The sequence below is a fragment of the Lutra lutra genome, chromosome 8, assembly GCF_902655055.1.
Source record: "Lutra lutra chromosome 8, mLutLut1.2, whole genome shotgun sequence".
Taxonomy (NCBI): Eukaryota; Metazoa; Chordata; class Mammalia; order Carnivora; family Mustelidae; genus Lutra; species Lutra lutra.
The window spans coordinates 56,229,743-56,256,256 of NC_062285.1; the positions used below are offsets into that span (position 1 = coordinate 56,229,743).

The 26,514-nt window shown below is 46.6% G+C and overlaps 1 protein-coding gene and 1 pseudogene across 1 annotated transcript; both read left to right on the plus strand.

Annotated features, from left to right (window-relative positions):
* The first annotated feature begins 349 nt into the window (after positions 1–349).
* On the plus strand, positions 350–5,903 carry LOC125106561 (keratin, type II cytoskeletal 6A-like). The gene is given in 10 exon segments (XM_047740797.1): positions 350–902; positions 905–927; positions 1,844–2,058; positions 2,442–2,502; positions 2,660–2,755; positions 2,880–3,044; positions 3,565–3,690; positions 4,524–4,744; positions 4,972–5,006; positions 5,120–5,903. Coding segments are annotated over 10 exon segments (1,710 nt in total). The 5' UTR covers positions 350–388; the 3' UTR covers positions 5,374–5,903.
* A 4,795-nt stretch (positions 5,904–10,698) lies between these two features.
* Positions 10,699–15,030, plus strand: LOC125106904 (keratin, type II cytoskeletal 6A-like; annotated as a pseudogene).
* Positions 15,031–26,514: the final 11,484 nt, after the last annotated feature.

Sequence of the window (26,514 nt, forward strand, 5' to 3'; positions counted from 1 at the left end):
AAGAGAGCACTTAGTATGTTCTGATGCACAAGCATAACATGCAGATCCTTTGTCTGAAACAGTGACTAACTCCTAGCTCAGTGAATTAAGAATGGTCTCATTGTACTGAGATCAAGTCAAAGCTGGAAGACAGGAGATATTTTTCCCTGACTAAAGGTAGCCAAAAATGCAATCTTCATATTTCATAACTTTTCTAATAATCCAGATGTGACATCACTGTTTGTAAAGCCCAACCCTTCCCAATCTGCAAGCTCACCTTCCAGGACGGAGCCCAACCCATTTCCACCATATATAAACTGCTGCTGGGAGGTTCATCTCACAGATCTGCTCCTCTCAGCCCTACCTTCAGCCTCTCACGCTTTCTTCAGCCTTCTCCTCTTCAGGAACCATGTCTAGCAAATCTACCGTGAGGAGCCAAAGCATCAGCCACCGTGGCTTCAGCGCCAGCTCAGCCAGAGTCCCAGGGGTCTGCCGCTCTGGCTTCAGCAGTGTCTCCGTGTCCCGCTCCAGAGGCAGTGGTGGCTTTGGTGGAGCGTGTGGAGGAGCCGGCTTTGGCAGCAGGAGCCTCTATGGCCTGGGTGGCTCCAAGAGGATCTCCATCGGAGGGGGCAGCTGTGCCATCAGTGGCGGATATGGTGGCAGAGTTGGAGGTGGCTTTGGCTATGGAGGTGGAGCCGCAAGTGGATTTGGTTTTGGTGGTGCAGCTGGTGGTGGCTTTGGGCTCGGTGGTGGACCTGGCTTTGCTGGTGGCTATGGGGGCTCTGGCTTCCCCGTGTGCCCTCCTGGAGGCATCCAAGAGGTCACCGTCAACCAGAATCTCCTCACTCCTCTGAACCTGCAAATTGACCCCACCATCCAGAGGGTGAGGACTGAGGAGCGGGAGCAGATCAAGACCCTCAACAACAGTTTGCCTCCTTCATTGACAAGGTGAGCCACGAGCACCTGCCTCCACTGGGATTCCAGACTCCCCAAACTAGACAACTGGCCAGTGTCCTACCAGGGGGAAACTCAGGAGGAAGGGAGGGAGAAGGGGACTGGGACTTGCTCTCTCCTGGGATGCCAGGTGGGCTCCATGTTCACAACAGGCAGAAGGTGATGGAAATCATTTAAAACCACTGGGTCTCTTAAGTGTCCTTCATCATTCCCAGGGAAGAATACTCTACTTTTGATAAGCATGAAGCAAAAGAAGGCAGTGAGAGAATGGAATGGGTTAGCTTTCCTTTCTGAAGATTCCTAGAGATTAAAAAATAACGCCAGCAGATATCTTCTCGAGGACTCTGGGCATGAGGAAAGAGTGAGAAAAAGAAAAGAAAAGGACTTCTGCCTGGCTTAGAAGAAAAAGACCTAGAAACATTTATATAGCCATAGGAAAACTAACTGTGTAGAACCAGAGCATGACCATTAAGGTGTTTGTTGTAGCGGGCACCATGCTAAAACAGAAGTTATTGGAATCCAATCATTAGCTACATTGGATTTAATTGTTAGATTCTCCACACTTAATATGCCTTTAACTGAAGTACGATTTAAAAAAAAAAAACTGCAACATAATGGGGAAATATATGATTGTGTTTTTCAATGAAAAGGAAAGAACTATTAAACGTCATTGATAGGCAGCATAACTTACCTAGTGAGAAGACTTCATATGTCCATGGAAGAATTTCACACAGCATCACTGGAGTGGGAAGGCAGTAGGTTGTGGGTCCAACACTGTCAGCCTGAGCCTCTGTACATGCTGTGTACATACACATGCTGGGTGACACTCCAGGCATGCCTGGGCACCTGACAATGCCTACCTCTTTCTCCTTTGCTTTCTCCGGCAAATAACCACCTTGTCTTCCTCCAGGTGCGGTTCTTGGAGCAACAGAACAAGGTCCTGGACACCAAGTGGACTCTGCTCCAGGAGCAGGGCACCAAGACCGTGAGGCAGAACCTGGAGCCCTTGTTTGAACAGTACATCAACAACCTCAGGAGACAGCTGGACAGCATCCTTGGGGAGAGGGGCCGCCTGGACTCAGAGCTGAGGAACATGCAGGACACAGTGGAGGACTTCAAGAACAAGTGAGTTCAAGGAGAAAGGGGCCTCAGTTCCCTGAAGCAGATGCTTGAAGACTGCAAGGTGACCAGGTCCAGATGTGGGCATGGCTCCGTAGGGAAACAGGTCCATGGAAATGAATATCACAATCATTGCCCCAAAACAACCCCCAAAGAACAAATGGGCCATAGAGGTGGGTGGGGAGAGAAAAGATATGAGGGATTGAGGGAACACACACACACACACACACACACAGACACACACACACACATTTTGTGTGTGTGTGGCTCAGTGGCAGGAAAGCTCAATTTGGACATATCTGTTTTGTGGAAAGTTGGGATCCCAGGCTGATCTTGCTGTATTATCTCCAGCTCTGGCTCAATTATGCCTTACCTTGCTCTAATTCTAGATATGAAGATGAAATCAACAAGCGCACAGCAGCAGAGAATGAATTTGTGACTCTGAAGAAGGTGAGCTGATGAAGATCAGGGGATCATGTTCCTTTGTAGAGGGGGAGGACTCTGCATCTCTGCACACATCCAAGAGGGGAATAGAGGGGGAGACTCAAAGGTGCTGAGACTGGGAAGGAGGGCTCAGCTGACTCCAAGTTGTTGGCTTATTCCCCAGGATGTGGATGCTGCCTACATGAATAAGGTTGAACTGCAAGCCAAGGTAGATGCTCTCACAGATGAGATCAACTTCACCAGAGCCCTGTACGACGCAGTAAGCATCTCCACTCCTCTTTTATTTGCTGTGATGGGGCTCTGCAAAGGGTGGAAGATCTTGGGGTTGGATACCTCAGTCAGTGCCACAGGAAAAGATGATCTGACCATCTTCTGCTCTGCAGGAACTGTCTCAGATGCAAACCCACGTCTCAGACACTTCTGTGGTCCTGTCCATGGACAACAACCGTAACCTGGACCTGGACAGCATCATCGCTGAAGTCAAAGCCCAATATGAGGAGATCGCTCAGAGGAGTCGGGCTGAGGCTGAGTCCTGGTACCAGAGCAAGGTGAGTCTTGAGTTGACAGCTGGACACAGGAATGCCTGTGTCCCCTACCTGATCACTAGTGAGGCTACAGACTTTGCTGGGAAATCTGCTATAAGGAAGCTGATATTTTCTCATAAGATGTGTACCCTGCCCTCACAGACCAGGCATTTACAGAATTCAGGTCCAAATTTGATAAGCCAAGAACCCAAGTCACTAGCTAAAGACCTAGTGTTCTTTGCTTTTGTCCTCTCCCTGATCCTGGCTCTCAGAAACAGGATACAGAACACTGTTTGTCCACAAATGAACTAGGCAGACAGAGGTCCACTAGAGAGAGGGTCTGTGATCAATGTACGGTATCCAATGACCTTGGACCACATCAACTTTCCCTAAAATCCCTTGTGGAGAAGCCACTGGCTTCATGGTCCATATGTGTTAAATGCCTCGTTTGGAAGGTGAGCCACTGTTGGGATGTGAAAGCCCATATACACCAACTTCTCTTTCTTTCTCTCTCTCTCTCTCTCTCTCTCTCCCTGGATTTCAGTATGAGGAGCTACAGCTCACAGCAGGCAGACATGGGGATGATCTGCGCAACACCAAGCAGGAGATTGCTGAGATCAACCGCATGATCCAGAGGCTGAGATCCGAGATCGACCATGTCAAGAAGCAGGTGTGGTAGGGGGCTCTGGAGAGGAAAAACGTCCTTTCGTGATACACCACCAGGTTGTCATCAGCCACCATTTGGGAAATGCTGGGAATTGAGGGAACAGCAGAGAGAGGGGAGAACACACAGCTCCCACCCTTGAGAATTCCCACAGATCAGGGCACATGGATGCCAACACTACAGAATGATACAGTCACATCACAAGAATAATCCCAGTTAGTCAGAGGTGAAAAGATAGTCTTAGGACATTTAAATAGGTTACTTAAGGAGAGTGGTTGTTTTAGGAATATAAGAAACAAGTCAGGAAAGAAAAAAGGAGGCCAGAAGGGGGGTAAGATTGTTTCAAATCTGCTGAAGATTCAATGGAAAAAGAAAGTTGAGCAAGGACCCAGGGTGAAGATCAGTGTTGCCCAAGTGTGATAGAATCTGTTAGGAGTGAGGAAGGCAAGATCTCCATAGTTAGATGTGAAGTTCATCTGCTTAAATGAGGATGTTCCTAATTTTGTATAAGTTAGTGTGGCATCCACATGACATCATCAGAAGATATCCTTGTCTGGCTTTGAAGATGGCACTCAAGAGAAATGAGTAGGTCCATTTCTTCCAAATTTGCTGGTATTTTGTCCAGTGTAGTGCAGGGAGGTTAAAAAAGGGCACAGGTTTTCTCACGTGGCTCCCAGACTAACTCATTTGTGCAGAACAGAGAAATACTGGGCAAAAAGAGGAAGAAGGCCCTTTCTATGATATTGGACTCTGGAACTCTTCCTCACCAGAAGGAAGTGTGTTTAGTCTCCTCTAGAGGACTGAATCTCGAGTTCATCCTGCCTGTGTTCCTCCTCTAGTGTGCCAACCTGCAGTCCGCCATTGCTGATGCTGAGCAGCGTGGGGAGATGGCCCTCAAGGATGCCAAGAACAAGCTGGCTGATCTGGAGGATGCCCTGCAGAAGGCCAAGCAGGATATGGCCAGGTTGCTGAAGGAGTACCAGGAGCTGATGAATGTTAAACTGGCCCTGGATGTGGAGATCGCCACCTACAGGAAGCTGCTGGAGGGCGAGGAGTGCAGGTGGGTAACTCACCACACAAGCCCCTTCAATCATCCTGGATCCAGGTTTAGGATGTTGGGCCATGAGCACAAGTTGAAGGCACCCTAGTTATGGCCATAGTGGCTACTCACAGAGAACCATTTCTAAGGCAGCTTCCCCATGGGCTATCCTCACATTGAGGCTTCCCACTCTGGTCCCTTGGTAGCTCTCTGAGGTCTCATGCCCCCCGTGTCTTCTCCCTTCCTAGGCTGAGTGGCGAAGGCGTTGGACAAGTCAACATCTGTAAGTACCTTTGCTCACCTCCTTCCCTTGCCCTTGTGCTCCTCTGACTGGACTGAGGCTGGCAGAATGAGCTCACTGTGTCCTGTGTGTCTTTGTCCTTCTCTCCTTCACAGCTGTGGTGCAGTCCACCGTGTCTGGCGGCTATGGCAGCGCTGGTGGCTATGGTAGTGCCAGCGGTGTGGGCGGTGGCTCAGGCCTGGGCGGAGGCAGCGGCTATTCCTATGGCAGCGGCCACAGCCTTGGAGCTGGCTTCAGTTCCAGCAGTGGCAGAGGCATGGGGGGTGGCTTCAGCTCCTCTGGAGGCAGCAGTTCCACCATCAAGTACACCACCACCTCATCCTCCAGCAGGAAGAGCTACAAGCACTAAGTCCTGCCATCAGCTCTTGGTCCCACGTTGTCCCTGTCTACGGCTGCATTGCCCTCTCTTAGGCCACGTCTCCTCTCTTGTCTCTGATTTCTCTTACTTTCTGAGTTTGAGCTGAGGTTGCTGAGCACCTTCATGTCACCTCACTGTTGATATCTGACCCATCTGATCACCCATTGCTCACCATAGAAGGTCAACCTCTGATTTACATCATAATATAACCACAACTGGGTCTCAGTTTGTTACCAAAATATTACTCTCTTGCCTCCACTACTTTGTATATAAGGCTGAGAATCAGAAGGAAATTATCTCTGCCCATTTTCATTACAGAAATACTACTTGGGTCCTTGTCCAGAACAGAGCAACTTGCCTTTTGCTTCCAGGTACCCAGGAATTTCCCAAGTTCCCAGTGTTAGGTTCCTCCTCTCTTGCAATGGTCTTGAAAGCAAAAGTGACTAGTTTTACAATGTATAGGATCTCTATCCCTGTGACATTCCTTCTGCTCTTTGCTTTCTTCTAATTGCTAAATAAAGCAGATTTATTACATAATGCATTGTTTTATGACCTTGATTTGTTAGCTTGAGCTTTTCAATGGACAAATTCCTGTTTATTTATTAAAGATACTCCCACTCCCCACTTACTTCACTCTTTTCCTTGAGAGAGGCACAAAAGCCTATAGTCTAGCATCCTGACACTCAGAGTTCCTTCCTAGATAAGATTTAATTTAAATATTTGTCAAATGGAATGGGAAGAATCTGGTCTACCACCATTTTATACTCTGATTTTTACTGCCTGTATCAGTTTGAAATGGCTTGGTCTCTAAGACCATTTCATTACATCCCACAGGGATGAACCCTATACTGTCAGTTGGGGAAGTGTATTTCTGACCTATCAGATCAAAAGAACATTTAATTAGGGATAAGATATTTGATTTTTACTTGGAATTAGCTTCATGACCAAGAAATTTGCCTGACAATGTTATCAAGAGAAGTTAAAGTGTACATATGTCTGTACTGCAATTATCTTTCTAGAAATGTATGCTGAAGAAATAGCACAAATGTGGGAAGGTGTATGTACCTGGATGTGAATCCAAACAGTCTTCACAACAATGAAAAATTGAAAATACTAGAGGTTCTCAAATTAAGAATCCAAAGACTCAGGCACAAAACTCGTATGCTGATTTCTTGGTGTGAGGGCAAAACAAGAATGGAAATTTCCACCTTGTCACACCCTAAGACTTCTTATGGAAATGGATGAAGCTGAGGCCTCGGTCCTCGGAAGAAATGCTTCCACATCTCCCCTCTGGTGTGGCCTGGCCAGGTTTGACTTCTATGAATGGGAAATGAAAATTCAGGGTATGGTGCAAGGCTCATCTTTCAACTCGTCCTGCCATTGTCCACATCAGTTCCTATTTCCTCAGGAGTGATCATTATCTTCCTAGTCCCCAGGCTTTCACGTCACAAGAGAAATTTCTTCAGTTCAATACTATACAGGGGGTGCTTCTGGATCCTGTTGTATCAGTATTCTCCTGTATTCACCTCTAAATGTTCCTCCAGGAACATGGGTAGCCTCTCACATTGGCACCTCCTCATTCTCTGTCAGAACTTCCCAACAACAAATAAAGTGATGACTGGGTTCCAAAATCTAAGCCCATTTAACTTTCATATTATTATACACTCATGAGGAATAATGGAAAGAAAACAACTGACCTAGAAAATTATGTAAGATATAGCATCTAGCAGAAAAAACAAGTTACAAAAACAGTATGTATACATGGATTTATTTAATTAAAATCTTATGATACAATTAAGCATAGCAAATTGGCAGACTGGAAACCCCCAAACTCTCATTCTGCCGCCAGAAACATCAAAAAATAACCAGAAATTGAGTAAACTCTGTAGGAGCTCTGGAAAACAGTCAAAAGTTTATAATAGCCAAACATATGCCCAGTAAAGAACATGCAATTTCTAAATTATAGCAAAGGTTTTTTGTTTTATTTTTTAACATTTTTCTTAACACTTGCTCTACCCTCTACCTGTTGCATGTTTGGTCTTGAGTGGGCAACAGCCTGTTCCTAAACTCTTCCCCAATCTCCCTCTTTCCCTTCAACCCTCACCTCTCTCCCTACCCTCTGCCTCTAATCCGCCCTGGCACATATACCTTGAACTACAGAAATAAGTTGTAGACCCTATTTGCAAATAACAGTGTAGTCTCTTCAAACATGTCTAGAGGAGTTCCTAAGAACTAAGGCAATGTTCTTAACTTCATTTCACATAAATCCAAATGTAGATAAGAGAAAAGAGACACAGCAAGGAAGAACTGCCAGGAAGACTACAAACCCACAGAGGCCGGGGGCAAGAGATTATAGGAAGAAACAAACAATAGGCCATATGACCATCTAAGATCTAGAGACTCTTTGGGAAATTAGCACATTTAAAAGTTGGTCTGTGAATGAGAGAATTTAGGAAGTCATGCATATATCCAGGAAGACACATGCTCAGAAAAGTTTCAAGAGGCTCTTATGTATTTACCTTGTACTGATCTGTAGGTTCAGAGTAAGCCTAGCTAAGTGGTGAAGGAGTGTCCCATCACAGGGATAATATGCAAACATTGAGAGATGAGGTTTCCTCAGTTTTCTTATTTTGTTTTTGTTGTTGTTGTTTCAGCTCCTGGAACACAAGAAATTATCTATCAAAATAATCACTGAACACAAGCTAAAGAAGCAGCGTGATGTTGAAGTTTTATTATATGCCAGGCACTGTTGACTCATTTAGCCCAAGTATGTCAATGTGAAGGACAAGTCATCATGTGCAAATCCATGAAGTCCTTATTTGCAATGGTCAGAACTAGGAGTGTGACTTGAGGCAGGACCCTATTGGTCATGAAGTTTCAAGAAATGTTGAGGTAGAATTGAAAAACTAATAAAAGACAAGGCCTATTGGCAGCATTTTTTAGTGAAAGAAAACATCAGAGTGACTGGGAAATGTAAGCCACTCTGCAGTTGTTGGGTAGGGTGTTTTGAGGAGTAAGAATTATCCACCCAATATGTTAGCCTGCATATGGCCCAGCCCATTCCCCAAAATACTTCCTACAAATGACTGACTGGTCAAGAAGGAGTTCACCTCACTCATGGATGAGGAGTAGTCAGAAAGGAACCATTTTAGGACCCACAAAAGATAACATATGTTTGAAAATGAAATGATTATGAAAAATGAAAGACAGGTAATGATCACTCACCAGCACAAAGCTGCTGTAAAACATTACCAAAATTAATGAAATAAACCCCCTATTAAATTTGAGAATAAAAACCATATAATGAGACAATAATAGCTAAAACTTTACTTAGGGAAGTCAGATATGAGGCAGAGAGAAAAATAAAGCCACGGTGCAAATGAAGGCCAAATTAATATCAGTACAAAGGACAATAGGTATGCTAAATGCACAATAAAGGACTTACAGGACAATATTGAGAAAAGAGAATTTCATGAACTGGAGGATGGGGCAAAGTGTGTTGAAGAAGAGTCAAAAGGAAATACACGTAAATAAGATAAAGTAGGTCCAATACAAGCATAATTGAAACTCCTAAAGGAAGTATACATGCAAACAGTCCCCTCAAAGCACAAAAACATCTTCAATCATATGGCTGGAGACTTGCCTTGAGAATTTATTTTGATGGACAAATACACATTACTTAGTCATTTCTAAATATGTAAATATTTATTAAGTATATATATATATATATATATATATATATATATAAAACATCCATTATTTTTTAAAATATTTGTTCTTTTTTTAAGATTTTATTTATTTGTTTATTGAGAGAGAGTGGGTGTGTGTGCAAGTGTGGGGAAGGGAAGAGGGAGATGTAGAGAATCTGAAGCAGACTTTGTGCTGAGCAGAGAGACTGATGTCAGGCTCAATCTAATGACCTTGAGATCATGACCCAAGTCAAAATTAAGAGTCAGTCACTTAACCAACCCAACCACACAGCCACCTCAGTGATAATATTCATTTTTATACACTTTCAACTACACCTACTTCTAAAAAAGCTTAAATACATAAAATAAACTTGTTACCCTTCTAGATTTAAGTTCCCATTGACAGGAACACAGAGGAGAGAGTAACATATTTAATGACACCAGTGGATGCAAAGACAAAGAATAAAAAAATTCTATGGAACAATTAACATAGCTTATTTAATAAATAAATTGCAAGAAAAAATATGGAAGGTTAAATGATTTAAAAGACATATTATTTGGAGGATACATCACTAAAACAAATACGTATGGACCTTGTTTGGATCTTGAATTAAACAAATTATAAAAAAATCAATGAGAATACAGGGCATTTAGATGTTAGACACTTCATGATGTTAAAGAATCACTGTTAAACTTTAAGATATAAAAATAGTATTTTGGTCATTTTTAAAAACAGTGTGCCATTTAGAGATAAAAACTGAATTATTTACTGATGAATCACATGGTCTTCTAGAATTTCCTTTCAAATAAATTTAAGGTGGATGAAGAAAGAGGGGGAAGTTATGAATGAAATAAGGCTTACCTTGAAATACAATAACAAAATCTGGGTGATGGGCATCCAGGGCTTTATTAAGTTCTTCTTATCCTTTTCTGCCTATCCAACATTTTACATAACAGAAAAAAACAAGTCAAACTTCACATATTTGCAATTATTGGAAAATATTAATCTTTTGTTCGGTCATAAGCAATAGATAACTTTCAGATTTCTAGTTCTCAGCTGTCACAAAATACCAGGTTGGAGAGGAGAGCACTCAGGACACTCTGATACACAAGCAAAACATTCCGAACCTTTGTTTGAGACAAAGTCTAACTCCTGGCTTCAGTGAATTCAGAATAGTCTTATTGTGTTGATATCAATCATACATTAAAGATAGGAGAATATCTCCCTGATTAACAGAAACCAAAAAAGCAATCTTCATATTTCATAACTATTCTAATAACAAAGATGAAGTCTCACTGTTTTTAATAGCCAGCCCTACCCAACATGCAAAGTCACCTTTCAGGATGAGCCCAGTCCAGTCCACCCTGCACAGTGGCTTCTGGAAAGCATCTCATGTTCCTCCTCCTCTCAGTTTTTTTTTTAATTTTTTTTATTTGACAGAGAGATCACAAGCAGGCAGAGAGGCAAGCAGAGAGAGAGGAGGAAGCAGGCTCTGCGAGAGAGCAGAGAGCCCGATGCGGGGCTCGATCCCAGGACTCCAAGATCATGACCTGAGCCGAAGGCAGCGGCTTAACCCACTGAGCCACCCAGGCGCCCCCTCCTCTCAGTTTTACCCTCCAGCATTCCATGCTTTCTTCAGCCTTCTCCTCTTCAGGAACCATATCTACCAAATCTACCGTGAGGAGCCAAAGCATCAGCCACCGTGGCTTCAGCGCCAGCTCAGCCAGAGTCCCAGGGGTCTGCCGCTCTGGCTTCAGCAGTGTCTCCGTGTCCCGCTCCAGGGGCAGTGGTGGCCTCGGTGGAGTGTGTGGAGGAGCTGGCTTTGGCAGCAGGAGCCTCTATGGCCTGGGTGGCTCCAAGAGGATCTCATCAGAGGGGGCAGCTGTGCCATCAGTGGCGGATATGGTGGCAGAGTTGGAGGTGGCTTTGGCTATGGAGGTGGAGCCGCAAGTGGATTTGGTTTTGGTGGTGCAGCTGGTGGTGGCTTTGGGCTCGGTGGTGGACCTGGCTTTGCTGGTGGCTATGGGGGCTCTGGCTTCCCCGTGTGCCCTCCTGGAGGCATCCAAGAGGTCACCGTCAACCAGAATCTCCTCACTCCTCTGAACCTGCAAATCAACCCCACCATCCAGAGGGTGAGGACTGAGGAGCGGGAGCAGATCAAGACCCTCAACAACAAGTTTGCCTCCTTCATTGACAAGGTGAGCCACGAGCACCTGCCTCCACTGGGATTCCAGACTCCCCAAACTAGACAACTGGCCAGTGTCCTACCAGGGGGAAACTCAGGAGGAAGGGAGGGAGAAGGGGACTGGGACTTGCTCTCCCCTGGGATGCCAGGTGGGCTCCATGTTCACAACAGGCAGAAGGTGATGGAAATCATTTAAAACCACTGGGTCTCTTAAGTGTCCTTCATCATTCCCAGGGAAGAATACTCTACTTTTGATAAGCATGAAGCAAAAGAAGGCAGTGAGAGAATGGAATGGATTAACATTTACCACTGAAGAGTCTATGATGAGATACAAAGAAAAGGCCAGTCATAACCTGCTCTGAGGCTCCGGGTAGGAAGAAAAAAATGAAAAGCAAAAAGAAGAAAAGAAAGATAATATTATTTTTGGTCCATATGAGAAAAAGAAATATTTGAGTTGCACAAGTATGTATATTTCATTAAAAATGAACTTATTCTAGAAACAGAGCATGACCATCTATCAAGAATGTTTTCAGAGATACTTACACTAAATGGAAGTTTAGATTAGAATTGAATCATTAGATAACATTCAGCATCCCTTTTACTGACATCCTCTGGAAAATAAAAGCTTTGCACAAAGTTATCTGGTAAAAACTATTTTAAATTACATTTGTGATTCTGCTTGTCAAGAGAAGGAGAGGAAGTGATGAAAAATCATTGATGGCCACAGTAACTTATAGGGAAGGAACATCTCAAAGGTCTTTTGGGGGAATTTCATTGGGGAGATCTGTGGGTTGAGAAGGAAAAGGATTTGGGGAACATGCATCCCAAACAGAACCTCTCTACATTGGTTAGTAGCCCAGCACCATGGAGACCACCCTGACCTATTTAGAAATCTAACAGTACAAACATCTTATTTTCTTTCTATGTCTGGGAAATGACCATCCTGTCTTCTTCTGGGTGTGGTTCCTGGAGGAGTAGAACAAGTTACTAGACACCAAGTGAACCCACCTTCAGAATCAGAGCACCAAGACCATAAGGCAAAACCTGAAGCCTATGTGTGAGCAGTACCTCAACAACTTCAGGAGGCAACTGGAATGTCTTCCCTCCTTTAATGATTGCCTGGACTCGGGGTTCAGATGCATGCAGTCCTGGTGGAGAACTTCAGAGATAGGAGCTTGTTTCTAAAGCCCATATTTCAAGTCTATGAGTGGCCAGGTTTAGTTGTGGGCATGATTGCTTAGGAAAAAATACCCAGTTGAAATAAAAATGGTAAATTATTGCCTAAGAAAAATCAGAATAAACAAAATAGACAGTGGGTTTCATCACCAAGTACACATTAAGGGAGGAAATGAGAGAGTAGTCACTTTCTAGGCTCCATGAACTGATAGTTCAATTCAAGAACCATCCATTAAATGTGAAAGGTTGGGTCAAGACAGGCTCTTTAAAAATTCTTTGCTCATTGTCTCAAGCATCTCTCCTCTTCCTCTTTTTAGATACAAAGGAGAAATCAATAAGCATGAAGCAGCACAAAATGAATTCACCCAAAGATGGTGAGTTTATCAAGATTAGGTGTCTCACTCCCTTTGTTGAAGGCTGGAAGAGTAAAAAGCAAGAGCCAAAAACAGAAGAAAAAAAAGATTTTAGTGACATTGTACTCCTGAGCTTTGCATTTAACCTCTCCCTGACTGTGAATACCATAAATATGAAGAACATCGCTGTTTTTTGCAACATTAGGTGCTCAATGATCCTCCAGAACTATTCATTTGTGAAACAGCAGATAATCTTGTGCCATCTACTTTTCTTAGAGATGTAATATTATTTGGTACAAACTTATTAAATGATTGGGAATTAAAAGCCATTGTTCATATGTGAAAGCCCATACTTTCCTTTCTTTCCTTCTGAACTCCTGCAGGTCAAGGTGAACAGACCACCTTGTTACACAGTACCAAGAAGGAAACTACTGAGCTCAATCAAATGATCCTGAGACGGATATCTGACCTTGATGACATCCAAAAGCAGGTAGGATGGAGCAGATAGTGGGAGTGGGGAAAGGAAGAAAAGTACTATCTCCTTGTTAGACATCAGCCAGTCATCAACCATCATTTGGACATATTCTGGGCACTAGAACCTACAAGGGAGGAAAGACCATGCTGTCCTTAGTAAGTGCCACTGGGTCTCTCAGGACAAATGGGCCCAATCCCAAGAGCATGATACAAACACATAGAAACATCTCTCCTGGTCACTGGAGTAGACTATGGGCTAGAAGCATAGCAACAGGATTGATCTTAGAGGAATGATTGTACTGGGAGCAGCAAAGGAACAAATGGGGAGGAAAGGCAGGCTGTACAAGTTGAGAAAAGATGTTGCAAATCTGCTCATGATTCAAAAAAAAAGGCAAGGGTAAACGGGGAGAGCAGGGTTTTCCAAACATGTGACTCTGAGCTGGAATGAGAGCAGGGTTTCAATAGTCTTATGGAAAATTCACCTCCTCAAGGGACCATATTTTTTAATGTGCAAATTTAGTTGTGGACGTGCCAGACACATTTGTGTCTGTGGTCCAGATTTGACTTTGGAGACAACACTCAAAAAAATCCAGTTGTCCAGTTCTTCTAATGTGTAGACTGTAGACCAATCAGTCACTATCCACGTCCTCATACAGGTGGTTAATACAAAAGGCATAGGGTGTTAAAAACAAGCTCAGAGATGTGAAAAGGTTAGCAGATAGTCGAACAGCTAGACAGGAAGATGCACGGTTCCCTCTCTACCAATTCTACATTCCAGAATTCTTCCTCACTAGAAAGAAGTGTGGTTAGTCTCCTCTAGAGGACTGAATCTCAAGTTCATCCTGCCTGTGTTCCTCCTCTAGTGTGCCAACCTGCAGACCACCATCGCTAATGCTGAGCAGCATGGGGAGATGGCCCTCAAGGATGCCAAGAACAAGCTGGCTGATCTGGAGGATGCCCTGCAGAAGGCCAAGCAGGACATGGCCAGGTTGCTGAAGGAGTACCAGGAGCTGATGAATGTTAAACTGGCCCTGGATGTGGAGATCGCCACCTACAGGAAGCTGCTGGAGGGCGAGGAGTGCAGGTGGGTAACTCATCACACAAGCCCCTCAATCATCCTGGATCCAGGTTTAGGATGTTGGGCCATGAGCACAAGTTGAAGGCACCCTAGTTATGGCCATAGCGGCTACTCTCAGAGAACCATTTCCAAGGCAGCTTCCCCATGGGCTATCCTCACATTGAGGCTTCCCACTCTGGTCCCTTGGTAGCTCTCTGAGGTCTCACGCCCCCCGTGTCTTCTCCCTTCCTAGGCTGAGTGGCGAAGGCGTTGGACAAGTCAACATCTGTAAGTACCTTTGCTCACCTCCTTCCCTTGCCCTTGTGCTCCTCTGACTGGACTCTGCTGGCAGAATGAGCTCACTGTGTCCTGTAGGTCTTTGTCCTTCTCTCCTTCACAGCTGTGGTGCAGTCCACCGTGTCTGGCGGCTATGGCAGCGCTGGTGGCTATGGCAGTGCCAGCAGTATGGGCAGTGGCTCAGGCCTGGGCAGAGGCAGCCGCTACTCCTATGGCAGCGGCCACAGCCTTGGAGCTGGCTTCAGTTCCAGCAGTGGCAGAGGCATGGCTTCAGCTCCTCTGGAGGCAGCAGTTCCACCATCAAGTACACCACCACCTCAACCTCCAGCAGGAAGAGCTACAAGCACTAAGTCCTGCCATCAGCTCTTGGTCCCACGTTGTCCCTGTCTACAGCTGCATTGCCCTCTCTCAGGCCACTTCTCTCTTGCCTCCAACTTCCCTCGGCCCCTGAGTTATAGCTGATGTGTCCTCCTTCTCATTTTCACTGTCTACACCAGCTGTATCTGAGCTCCCATCATTCACCATTAGAAGGTTAAAAATCACTGACACTCAGACAAGCACATGTCCATTTGATGTGCCCATCTTATGATCAGCTGTCTCCGTCTTCCACGATTCTGGGGTGAAAATGACCTATGCCCCTCTTGAAAACCGAAACTCAATGTGGATCTGCTACAGAATAAGGATTCTTCCCTTTGATTTCTAACTGTCCTGCTCATTGGAGCGACACTCAAGAGTTCCCCATATGACAAGTTGTTATCCCCCCTTGAACTGTCCCTCAATAGTATTGACATAACCCTCTCAGGCACACATTTATAGTCCTGCATAGTCCTGCAATGCTTGCTTTCTGCTTTCTTTCATTGCGTTAAATAAAGCATCAAATAAAGATTCTGTCAGATTTTGCAGCTGATTACGTATTGGTTCTGAAACTGTCCCATCCCCACCTGATCCTTGTCTTTGCGGAACCTTCTCTCAGCCCCACTGACAACTTATCCTGCTTCATACCGAACTCTGTCAGTCAACATTATGTGATACTAGTTATCCTGTGGGCGGTATGACTCCCAGCAGCTATTCATCCCTCTGCCACTCAGGGCTCTTTCTCAAAATGGAATCTTCTAAAAAGCTTTAGAAGAGAAAGGGAAGTCGGGATCCTGGAAAGTAGATTAGCATAATCTGATAACTGAGGGGTTTTGTTTTTCCAACTGGGTCACTCCGTAGCTTGGTCCTCAGCCTGGTCTCCTCCACCCAAGCCCCAGCCACCGCCAGGAAAACACTGCACTGATCCAGCAGGACAGAGGCCAATTGGTAGGAAGGCAAAATGCTTGGTTTGGCTCTGTGATAAAAAAAGGTTTGCTGCAAAGTTTCTGCTTTTAAGTAACTTCTCAGATGCATCAGCTGAACCAATAACCCCGTGGGGTGGAAGCATTGAAAGCCTGGGAGCAGAGCAGTAAATGAATTGAAACAGGCTCCTTTGCATGCAAAGGCATTAGGGTCACACTGAAGAACTTGACACATGCTGGTTACAATCCATAGAACCGTACACTTAAACACAGGGAATCTGACTCTTTTTAAATTAGGTCATGATTTCCTTGAAACAAAGTGAAGCTGTCAAGAAATTAATAGAATGAGCTAATAAAACCTCCAAGCAGTGTTGGTTGGAGACTTTGTTTTGAAGTGCTGTTGGCAAAAGACGAGACTGAAAGATGGTCCATGTTGACAGAAGGCTCTCAGATTAGCGCGGGGGCGGTTCTGGCTGGGGAACACTCTGCTTTTGTGATAGGACACCCAAAAGCCATTTTCAGGATAAACTTCATGCAAGTTCTGGCAAGCAAAAGCAGATAGTGGAGGCTCATTCTTATCTTCCCAGATACTGGTGTCAGGGTTATAATTTTGACTTTTGCACAGAAATGGGCTTCCTATCTTTTAGGCTATGTTTACACAAGTTTATTCTAGAATATGGCTACCAGACATTCCATACCGAGTTATCTGTATGCAAAGGAAAAAAATGGAAGAGAAACTTTCACAAGAAAAATAACAACTAGTTCTGTTATAATAATATTTTGCTAATTTGAAGCCACAGAAAAGCCCCACCACCCCCTGGTCATAAAGCAAGCTGCAGTCTAGCCTTATTCCATGGTTGTCTACAGGCAGGAAATGGTCTTGCTACTGAACAGGTTAGGTTGCTAGGCAAAAGTTTGGAGCTGAGGGAGACTTTGGAATATTAGTGACCTCCCTACCCTTCTATTATGCAGCTCTAGAGTTTGAGGTCAAGGGTATGGTGGAAGAGGAGCTTAGGAACTGCCATGCTGAACAAAATCCCAAAAGCTGACAGGGAAACTTCTAATGAGTCAGGCTCAGACTCCGGTCTCCTTCCCCGTTTGAGAAGCTCCATAACAGCTGGTTTACCCTACAGGCCTCCCTCACATCCTTGAGTAAAGCCCAAATGAGTCCTAGTTGTACGGAGGCCAACTACTTACCAGCAGGTTTGATACTCAGGGCAGGCATTACTATCCCAGTCACCTATGAATTGGGCTACCCAGCCAAAACAGAGGACATACAGTTAAATTTCAATTTCACGGAAACAACATAAGAAATTCAGTATGTCCCAAGTATTGCACAGAACATATTTACACCAAAAAATTATATATCATTTATCTGAAATTCAAATTGAACTGTATATCTTGTATTTTTATTTGCTGAAATCTGGCAACCCGACCTACGAAGTAGGTAAATCTGTCCTCATATTGACCTGCAGACAAGGGCATTGGTGGTTGGGCTGCTGGTCCGGATTTCTATTGTAAAGAGGCAGACAGTAGGCAAGGACCAAACTTTAGACCCTTCCCTCCAAACAGCTCCCTCCCCCTGCTACCTCAGGCTTCAGTCCCAGGCTGCTGCTACCACCTGCCCCTATAATCAGCTCAAACAACCTCAGAGCCCCCTGGGCTTCATCAGAGTATTTGTGGTTGTCACTGGTAGTTTTTAGTTCCCAGGCCTTCCACGTGTTTCTAAAATTTCTCAAGATTGATCCTGAGGGAGGGAGACAAACCAGGTCCAGCTGGTTAGCCATCTTAGCAGGACTTTGAGCCATGGATTTTTTTTTAAAGGACATTGTGCTTATTTATTCTATATGTGACTTATTAAAAGACATTAGCTTTGAAAGAAGGATGAAAGTAAATAAGTTAAAATAACCATAGCAATTGATACTAAAGAGTGGGAATTTGGATAATGGCTCTTTTCCTTTTTGTACGTTTCTGCTACATAAAGATAAACATCCTCATTTCCACCCACCCCCCAAACACACACAGACATTTTAAATAAAGAAAAAAATAAGTTATACTTTATTTAAAACTAAAAAATACCACTTTCATTACGTGCTGAATTCATATATTTTCTCTTCTGCTCCATTGATCTCATTGCGTGATCACACCATTGTAATTACTAATGCTTCCTATTCCATGTTGGTTTCTGGTACAGCAATTCCTACTGTTTGTTTTCAATCTTTTCTGGTCATTCTTGTGCATTTTGTTCCATTGGTACTGTTGCTGTTGGGTCCCTAGGCATCTCAAAGAGTTTTTGTGATGAATGAGAACCCTTTCTCTTCCATCGTATTTTCTTATCACTGGAAGGCAGTGCCTGAGAATTACAGATTTCTGGACCCACTCACATCATTATACTTTATCCCAGTTACAATGATGAGGTTAAATGAGTTAGAGGCAGAACCAGCATCCAAGGACTGATCTCCCTCCCTCTCCCCCAGGGTTAGAGAGGTATGTGTGGTCTTGCCCAGGACTCTGGCTCCATCACAGGGAGAGGTGCAGGAGAGGAGGGACTGAGCTTGCCTTCCCCTACCACTCCAGCCCTTCCTTGCTTTGCCTGCCCTCTGGTGGAAGTGCCATACCATGGGGTGCTACCAGCAGACACCGCAGTGGGCCCCTCACCTAGCTGGGGGATCTGCCCGCCTCTGCCAGATGATGACCTCAGCTGGTGACATACTCACACACTGAGGGCAAACACCAAGCTGCGCTGCCCTTCAGCTTGAGAACCCCAGCCCACACTGGAAGGAAGAGGAATGACTGCTTTTATCCAAGCTGGCGAGCTTACGGCTCTCTCCTCCCCCAGCTCTGGACTCTGTCCAAGCTTTATTTTGTCTTGCCTTTCCCTGAGAGCGCTTGCTTGTCTATGAAGCCTTATGTTCCCTACTCTGACTTCTCATTCATTCTTCAATGATGAGGGAGTGATGAGTGGAATGTGATTGTCTTTAGCCTAGGTTACCCTTCCTTCACAAAATATCTCCCAAACCTTATATATGCCCTGTGTAGCTCAGCAACCCAACAAAACTACCCAGCAATACAGTTTCAGATGGCCGGTGGCATAGCCAGATCATAGACACTGCAAATAATTTAAAGAAAGGAGGGAACACTATTAAGTTCATCTTAGATTCAGCTGAATCCTGTGCCTACCCTTGAAAATAAAATCCCTCTTACCTGGCAGAGCCAGAACACACATACACACGTGCATGCGCACACGCACACACACACACACTCACACCAGAAGACAAGGACAGTGTGTGCAAAATTATGAAGTTATGTGAGCTATGTCAGATCCACTTTGGAGAGGCTAGGTGGATATCGGTCCCTTCAAGGGGAAATTTTTTAAAAAATTTTTTTATTAACGTATAAGGTATTATTATCCCCAGGGGTACAGGTCTGTGAGTCACCAGGTTTACACTTCACAGCACTCACCATAGCATATACCTTCCCCGATGTCCATAACCCAACCACCCTCTTCCTACCCCCCTCCCCCCGGCACCCCTCAGTTTGTTTTGTGAGATTAAGAGTCTCTTATGGTTTGTCTCCCTCCTGATCAAGAGGAAATTTTCTAAGATGTAGGAAAATCATAGTTTAAACCAAATCCTTTTAAATACCACAATGCCTAAACAACCTTATCGGGATGCAGAATATAGGTGCTTATCTCAAGAGACATTAAATGCTCCAGAGAAAAAACAAACAAGAAAGAACTCCATTTATTGCAGAATCATATCTTCTATATCATTCCAGAAAGAATCTACAGAAGTCTCACCACTTCTCTGGAGAGAAGATTTCCCTGTTGACCATTAAAGTCCAGAGTCCCTCGGATTCTGACTTGAATTCTTCTAGCTGAGGTTCAAGGGTATGTGCTGGCAACTCCAACAACAACCAAGAAACTGACTGGTCCACTGTAGTGCTCTTCCCTGCTCCCTATACCTCCTATTTCCCAATTCCCTCATCATATTCATTAGTCTCTGGGCTCACTCCAAGTTGGCCAACTCTTGCTTAATAAACCAGCCCTCAGGGGGAGAGAGGGGGAAGGAAAAGCATTTTGATGCATTTCTTTAAAAGGAGTTAGTGTCTCTCATTGGCCCAATGGGAGCATACCCAGAATACCCACCACAGGAAATCATGCAGAGGCTGCTGAGACACCTGTCTGTGGGGTCAAGACACCTGTCTGTGGGGTCACGCCCCCTTTCACCCGTTTTCCGGGAAGGCAGGTCACAGCAGTGTCTGGGCTGCTCAGATGAAACCTGCATCAAATACGTGGTGCTGGGCTTTTCAGAACTGCTTCATCCCAACTGATTCCAGAAACATGCTTGGGTTTGCACCCTTGAAGCTCCCCCTGCAAAGCTGCATATCCATCCATTGCCCTTTGAGTGCACACAAAGAAAGCCAGCTAATTCGAAGTGTCCTCTGTTGTGTGGCTTCCTCTAAGAAATGGGTGTTTTTGTTTTTGTTTTTGTAATCATGAGTCATTCTTTTTTTTTTTTTTTTTTTTTACATTTTTTTACCCTCTGTCTCTGGGCTTTCGAGCGTTTATCCCTCTTAAAACAGAGCACAGAGAGCTACTTGCTTTCCAGTGTACCTTGACTCAATCACTCCCAGCTTAATGGCTCTCAGTTTCCTGACATCATCATCCATTGTCACTGTCCTCAGCATCAGTGTGTGCTCACGTGGTGCCCACAGGGCAGCTGGGAGTCAGGTGGCCCAGCGTGACAGCCATCATGAGGCAGGGACTCTCAGGCCCTCCAGGGGATAGTGGAAAACACAGCCCCACATCCAGAAGCAACTGCCCATAGAAACTCCCCGGTGAATGATGCAACAGAGATGTCTCACATAGTAAGACACAACTTTACAGACAAGTGGGTGTGCGTTCGGCAGATAAATGCAATCCCATCTTGAGTATCCACAGATGGATTCACTCTGTGATTTATCCGTGAGAAATGCTAAACCAAGCCAGTGCCCCAGTCTCTCCTTTTACACTCGGGCTGCGTTCTCATACATGTACCAGAAACGTGGCCTCTGGAGCCCACAGGGGGAGTCAGGCTCATGTGAAGCCCTCAAGGTCCGTCCTGTGATTGGATCACGATGTGCACGGTTTGAACTGCAGATCTTCAGTTCTGTTCTAGGGCCTCTTACACTACTCTCACTGCACCACAGGCATCCATTTTCTCTTCCTCACAGCCCAGCAGGCCCACGACGGGGAAAGTCACGTGGAACAATGCCTGTATGTCTAGCGCACTGAGGAGTGCTGTGGCATGGGCCCAGACCCTGTACAAGGGAATAGGAGACGACAGTCCTGGTTCCAGCCTTACTCTCCACTTCATGTGGGACTCCAGGACCTCGCTCTCCTCATCCAGAAATGGGGAACCTCTTGAAGGCATGTCATGAACTTTTCTAGAGCTGAAGTGAACAGCAAGGGCAAGGGGGTCTAGATCCCAGATCACGGCCTGCTCTCCAAGGAGGAGGGATCCCTGCCCCGCATCCCAGAGCTCCCCATGCACAGGCCGTGCCTGCTCGTGTTCACACAGTGACTCCCTACCATGGTGGCTCCTTTACTTGAGGCAGTGGGGATAACAGCGTCTCCTCTGCCGGGGTAGCCCAGTACCTAGTACACTGTAGGTCCCAACCAGTATTCATTGAAATAATAAATGAACAAATGAACAGATGCACCTTGGTTGAAGGCACCGGTTAGCAGTGCCCCTCAGATGTGACCAGGAGTGAGGGATGACACTGGGAGGCAAGAAGGAGGGAAGGGCTTCCGTGTTGTCCAAGTTTACGAGACCCTGAGGTGGTGCCCAGCCCTGCACGGCTTCTGGCTGTTACTTCCCTGCTAGTGACAAATACCCCAGACCTTGACAGCACCCCCGAGCCCTGGAAGGAGCCAGTGGATGGTGTCAACAGCCTCCCATGGTGCAGCAGTGTCACCCAGCCCACCCAGCCTGTTCCCATGGACCGTGGCAGCGTGCCATTCCACCTGTCCAGGGTTTCTGGGTATTGTGCTCTCTATTCACAGAGGTCCAGGAAGAGCCATAGGGGGCATTCCAGTCGCCCCCACTTTCCTCTGCCAGCAGTGTCCCTGTTTGGCTGTTCCTCCTTGGCACCAGCGGGAGGGACCTGGTGAAGCGCCCTGATCCAGGGAACAAATGAAGCCCTTAAAGTGGTCAGAGGTGGCAGCCAAGACACACCTGAAGCCTGTCTTGTCTGAATCCCTGTGCCTGCTTTCTGTGGGACCCACAGGGGGGCCTGGAGATGCTGGCACCTCACCATCCCATCCCTCCAGGAGGGGACCCAGCTGTGCTTCCTGGGCAATGGGGGCTTTTCTCACTGGCTGTGAAGTGAGGGAGGCTCCGGGCAAATGTGGGCAGCCCAGGGAATCAGGACTCCTGCTAGGCTACCAGACAGCTGCATTGCCTTCAGATGGCTCTTGTCCTGGGTGCCCTCATCACTGAGGCTCCTTCGGGCTCAAAGGCCTGGCCCTACTCCTTCATGTCACTTCTCTTCCTAGACACACCCAGTCTCTAGACACACCCAGTTGCTACCACGTCGCATCAAGACTGTTGTTCCATGAATGTTCTTAAGACATGCGTGTCCGTGTGTTCATGTTTTGCACGTGCACGTCTGCTGGGTGTGTCTGGAGAACTTGATTTTGGAGGGAAGGGGCTGTTCCACCATCACTTAAACACAAACTTGAATGAAAAGAGCATCCCGTTTTGTCACTAAAATTGGCTGAAGGGGACTTGAGGGCTGCCCTCCCACTTGCCCAAGGCACGCGCCTGCCCATCAAATCTGGGCCCCACGGAAAGGCCTGATTATATGGACAGTAGAAGGGAGTGGATCAAGTGAGGTCTGGCCATGAGCAAGGAGAGGTCCCAAGTGGTGAATCTTGGTGGCTTCTTGAGAGCGACGGGCACATCTAGTGCCCTTTGGACAGCAGTGATTGCCCCTTAATGCAGTGGGAAGGGGACCGTGGGATGGAGAGTCTGACCCCCTCAGGGGCAGACCGGGTGGTGCCTCTCAGATGTCCCAGACATGAAGGGAGTTGGCTGCCCTGGCATGCACCAACAACCCAGGTGGGAAAGGGTTTCTGGTTGCGACGTCTCCGGCAGCACCACAATAGAACTCTCTTCTCTCCATTCAGCCCCTGGGAGTTGTAAACTGGCAGAGCCACATGGGATGCCCCCCCACCTGCCCCGACAGCCTCAGCTCCCCTTTCTCTTTCAGCACATACTCCAGGAGGAAGGTGCTATGCACCCTTAATTCACCACTGTATCTCCCGTGCCTGGAACAGTGAATGTCTGTCACACTGTAGGTGTTGAGAAATAGTTATTAACTAGAGGGGCAGTCCATCCCTGTGTATGGAAGGATTGGGGGGTGGGTGGTTTGGGGCTTGCGTCCTCTGAGATTGTACTCAGGGACTTGGGTCTGTGCCTCAAAACTGTCTGCTCTAAGGAATTACCTAATCCCTTCTGTCCCCACCAAGCCTGCCTTACCTTCTCTGGCCTTGGCTGGTTGGAAGCCAAAGCTCCTTGGTGTGCCCCCCCAACTCCTTCAGCCTGGGGAGGCATGCCTCCGTGCCTTCCTTGCCTCCTCCACCGACTTCCACAGCCCTGATTGCCACTCTAGCCTGGTCTCCTTGAAATCGACCACCACCAGGGACCTCAGTGTCCCTCTGGGGATGGGAGAGCCCACTCTGAGCTGGATGGACGGGGAACAGCCTGGGACAGCAGAGCACACACCATAGCCCTTGACCCACCACTCCCCAAAACCTCCAGAAAATTCCTCCAGACAGACCCAGGAACACCATGTTGTAGGAACTCAGGAGATGTGGAGAACAGAGAAGAAAGAGTATGTAGCTCTTCTCTGAACTAGTCAACCTAACTTGGGTGAACTGCACCTTCCATATGGGGTGGTAGGAGGCAAGTCCGGGGCAAGGGGTGGTGGTGGAAGAAAAACAGCCTTAACCCTCAGGGGTAAGCTAGCTCCTGGACCACCAGAAAACCAAAGCGGTGGAAATACACAGTGACGGGCCTGAACAGGTAGTCTCAGGAAACATGCAGAAAGGGGTCAATACCTGAGTGCAGTTCATCTGAGAAGCCTTCTTGAGGGTGAGTTGTAGGCAGAATTATAAAGGAGGTTAATATCAAAACAGACAACCTTCCATGGCAAAAAGGAAAGAAGACGGTATTAATAGTCTCAAGTTTTGAGGTTTTGAAGGGGACAGTGTCACAGGCTATCAGGGAGGCTGGGGTATCCTCGGCATTCATGTAGACATCGTTCACTGGAGAGAAAGCCACCATGAAAGGTCAAAGGCCATAGAAGAGGGAGTAAAGGAAGAACAAAAGTCAGAGGCTTATCCATTTCCATCTATGTCACCAAAGTCCGTGAGGGAGACAGTCCAGCTCTGGAAACAGTCCGGGTGGAAAAATTAGAGAGAGGAGGGGGGGAAGAAGGGGACCGTCCAAGATACATGATAAATGGAAACAGGACGAGAGGTAATGCCTGGGAATAGGGCTCCCCAAGAGGGCATAGGGAAGAAAGGAAGGACCCAGGCAGGAAGGCGGACTGGAGTCCGCTCCCACACAGGAAGCGTGAGGGGAGAAAGTGGAGGTGGCCCCCATTGCCATAGGCTACAGCGCTCCCTAAACCTCTCCACCGGCCTCTGTTGGTGGAAAGCTCTGAAGGGTTTCCTCAGCACAGGTCAGGAAATGAGTTTCTCTTTTCTGGGAAAAAGATTATCATGAGATGAATACGGAAAACAAAGAATTATTCTTTCCACCCCAGACGCATGAACCACCCGGCTCAGACCTGGGCACCCCGACAACCCGGTGAGAGAACTCCCATGCTCCTCTTGCCCTGTATCAACAAAAGCTATGATTCATAGGTTCCCTGTGGAAACTGAGACTCTCAATCTCTCCACGGAGGAGAGCTCCCCCCACCCCTGCTCGCCTCAGCCGCAAGGAGGAAAGAGCTCCATGAACCAGGGCCAAGCTGTCATTCCAGGTCGGTGAGCGTCAGCTAGCCCATCATTCTACATGCATCTCTGAAAGGACACCTGTGTGGGAAGACCAAGGAATCTGGCTCAACTTCTCCATAGCTGGGTACCACTGGTCTGTTGAATTTACCATTCAGGGACACAGTTTCCGGCAACTGAACATACTGCCATTCCTCTCTCGCTTTGCTAGCTTTTGAAACCAGTGCAAGGAGCAAGCGGTCAGTAAGATAAAAGAAAACCTAACAATTTCTCTGTTTGGCTCCCCCACCCCGGGGTAGAAGCAGTGGGGTGAGAGGAAAAGAAAGGGGAGACCAGAAGTTTGCAGGCTTCCTATTGGTTTCCACTGACGGGGATGTGGGCTCAGTCCACAAGACGAACAGGGAAAAACAAGACAAATTTCTTGGGCACCCTCCACTTAGTGCAACCCCCAGAGCTCTTACGATCAAGACTGAAAGCCAGGGACCCCCTGCCTTCAGCCGGAGTGATCAGTCTGGGAAGTTTCTGGAATAAGGCAGCCTCAGATAGAGCCAGGAGGCTGTTTATGGTACATCACTTTTGTATAAATTAATGAACTTCAGTTCTGTCTTCCTACTCATACCACAAGCCCGTTACTAAAGAAAAAGAACGTGTATGGTGTTCGTTTCAAATCCCCACCAGACTTGCCACAGGGAGGGACATGCGGCTGGCTCTTCATTCATATGTGCTTGACGCACCAGAAGGAGAGAAGTCTCCACAAACGCTTCCTCGGCATTCACACGTCCTAGGCATTGCAACAGTTGTTTTTCCACACGAATCCTCGTCACAAACCCCACTTTACAGACACCTGAATTGAGGCTCAGGGAAGGCTTGTGCGCAGCGCAGGGTCTCACGATGAGTAAGTGGGGCTGGGACTCAAACCCATCACCCCACACTCACAGCTTCTCTCTGCAGCAGACGGACAGAGGGGCTGGTCCCGAGAGTCCTGTTGTGGAGCAGACAGGACATATGTGTGTGCATGGCCGCCCGCTCCAGGACATCAAGTGTGAACTACACTGTAGAGAAGGAAGCTTATGAGGAAAACAAAGGAGCAATCAAAACTGGATGGTTTCCTAAGAAAGGTGAATGTGAAGCAGGATTTTTAGGACCTGGAAGGACAGCGTGGGGCAGGGGACACAGCGAGCACTTGGTGAGAAAAGGCTCAGGGGCAGGAAGCACAGGTGGGAAGAGGAAGGCCTGGGAAACAGGGAATCTCGGCACTTGTTTTGACACACGATGTTTGCCCAGGAGGGGGTGGGTCCCAGGCCTAAGGAAGCGGTTTAGAAATGAGGCGGTGTTTTTAGAGCCCATTAAGAGATGCATGATTAGGACATGACTGAAAGCAATTAGCGTGCTTCTCATTCGTCTGCTGATCAAGTTGCGACTGGAAAGGAGTTTCCACGTGGGGGAGGGATGCCAGGGAACCAACCAGTGGTCTTGACACCGTCCCGGAGGGGCGCTGAGCGTGAGCTCAGGGCTGGCGAATGCCTGGGGGATGCCATCAGAGGCCTCCCTCGGCAGTGCCCCACCCCTCCCGCAGGCCCATAAAAGCCAAGGCGGCCCTGGGCTCCCCAGGTGCCCCA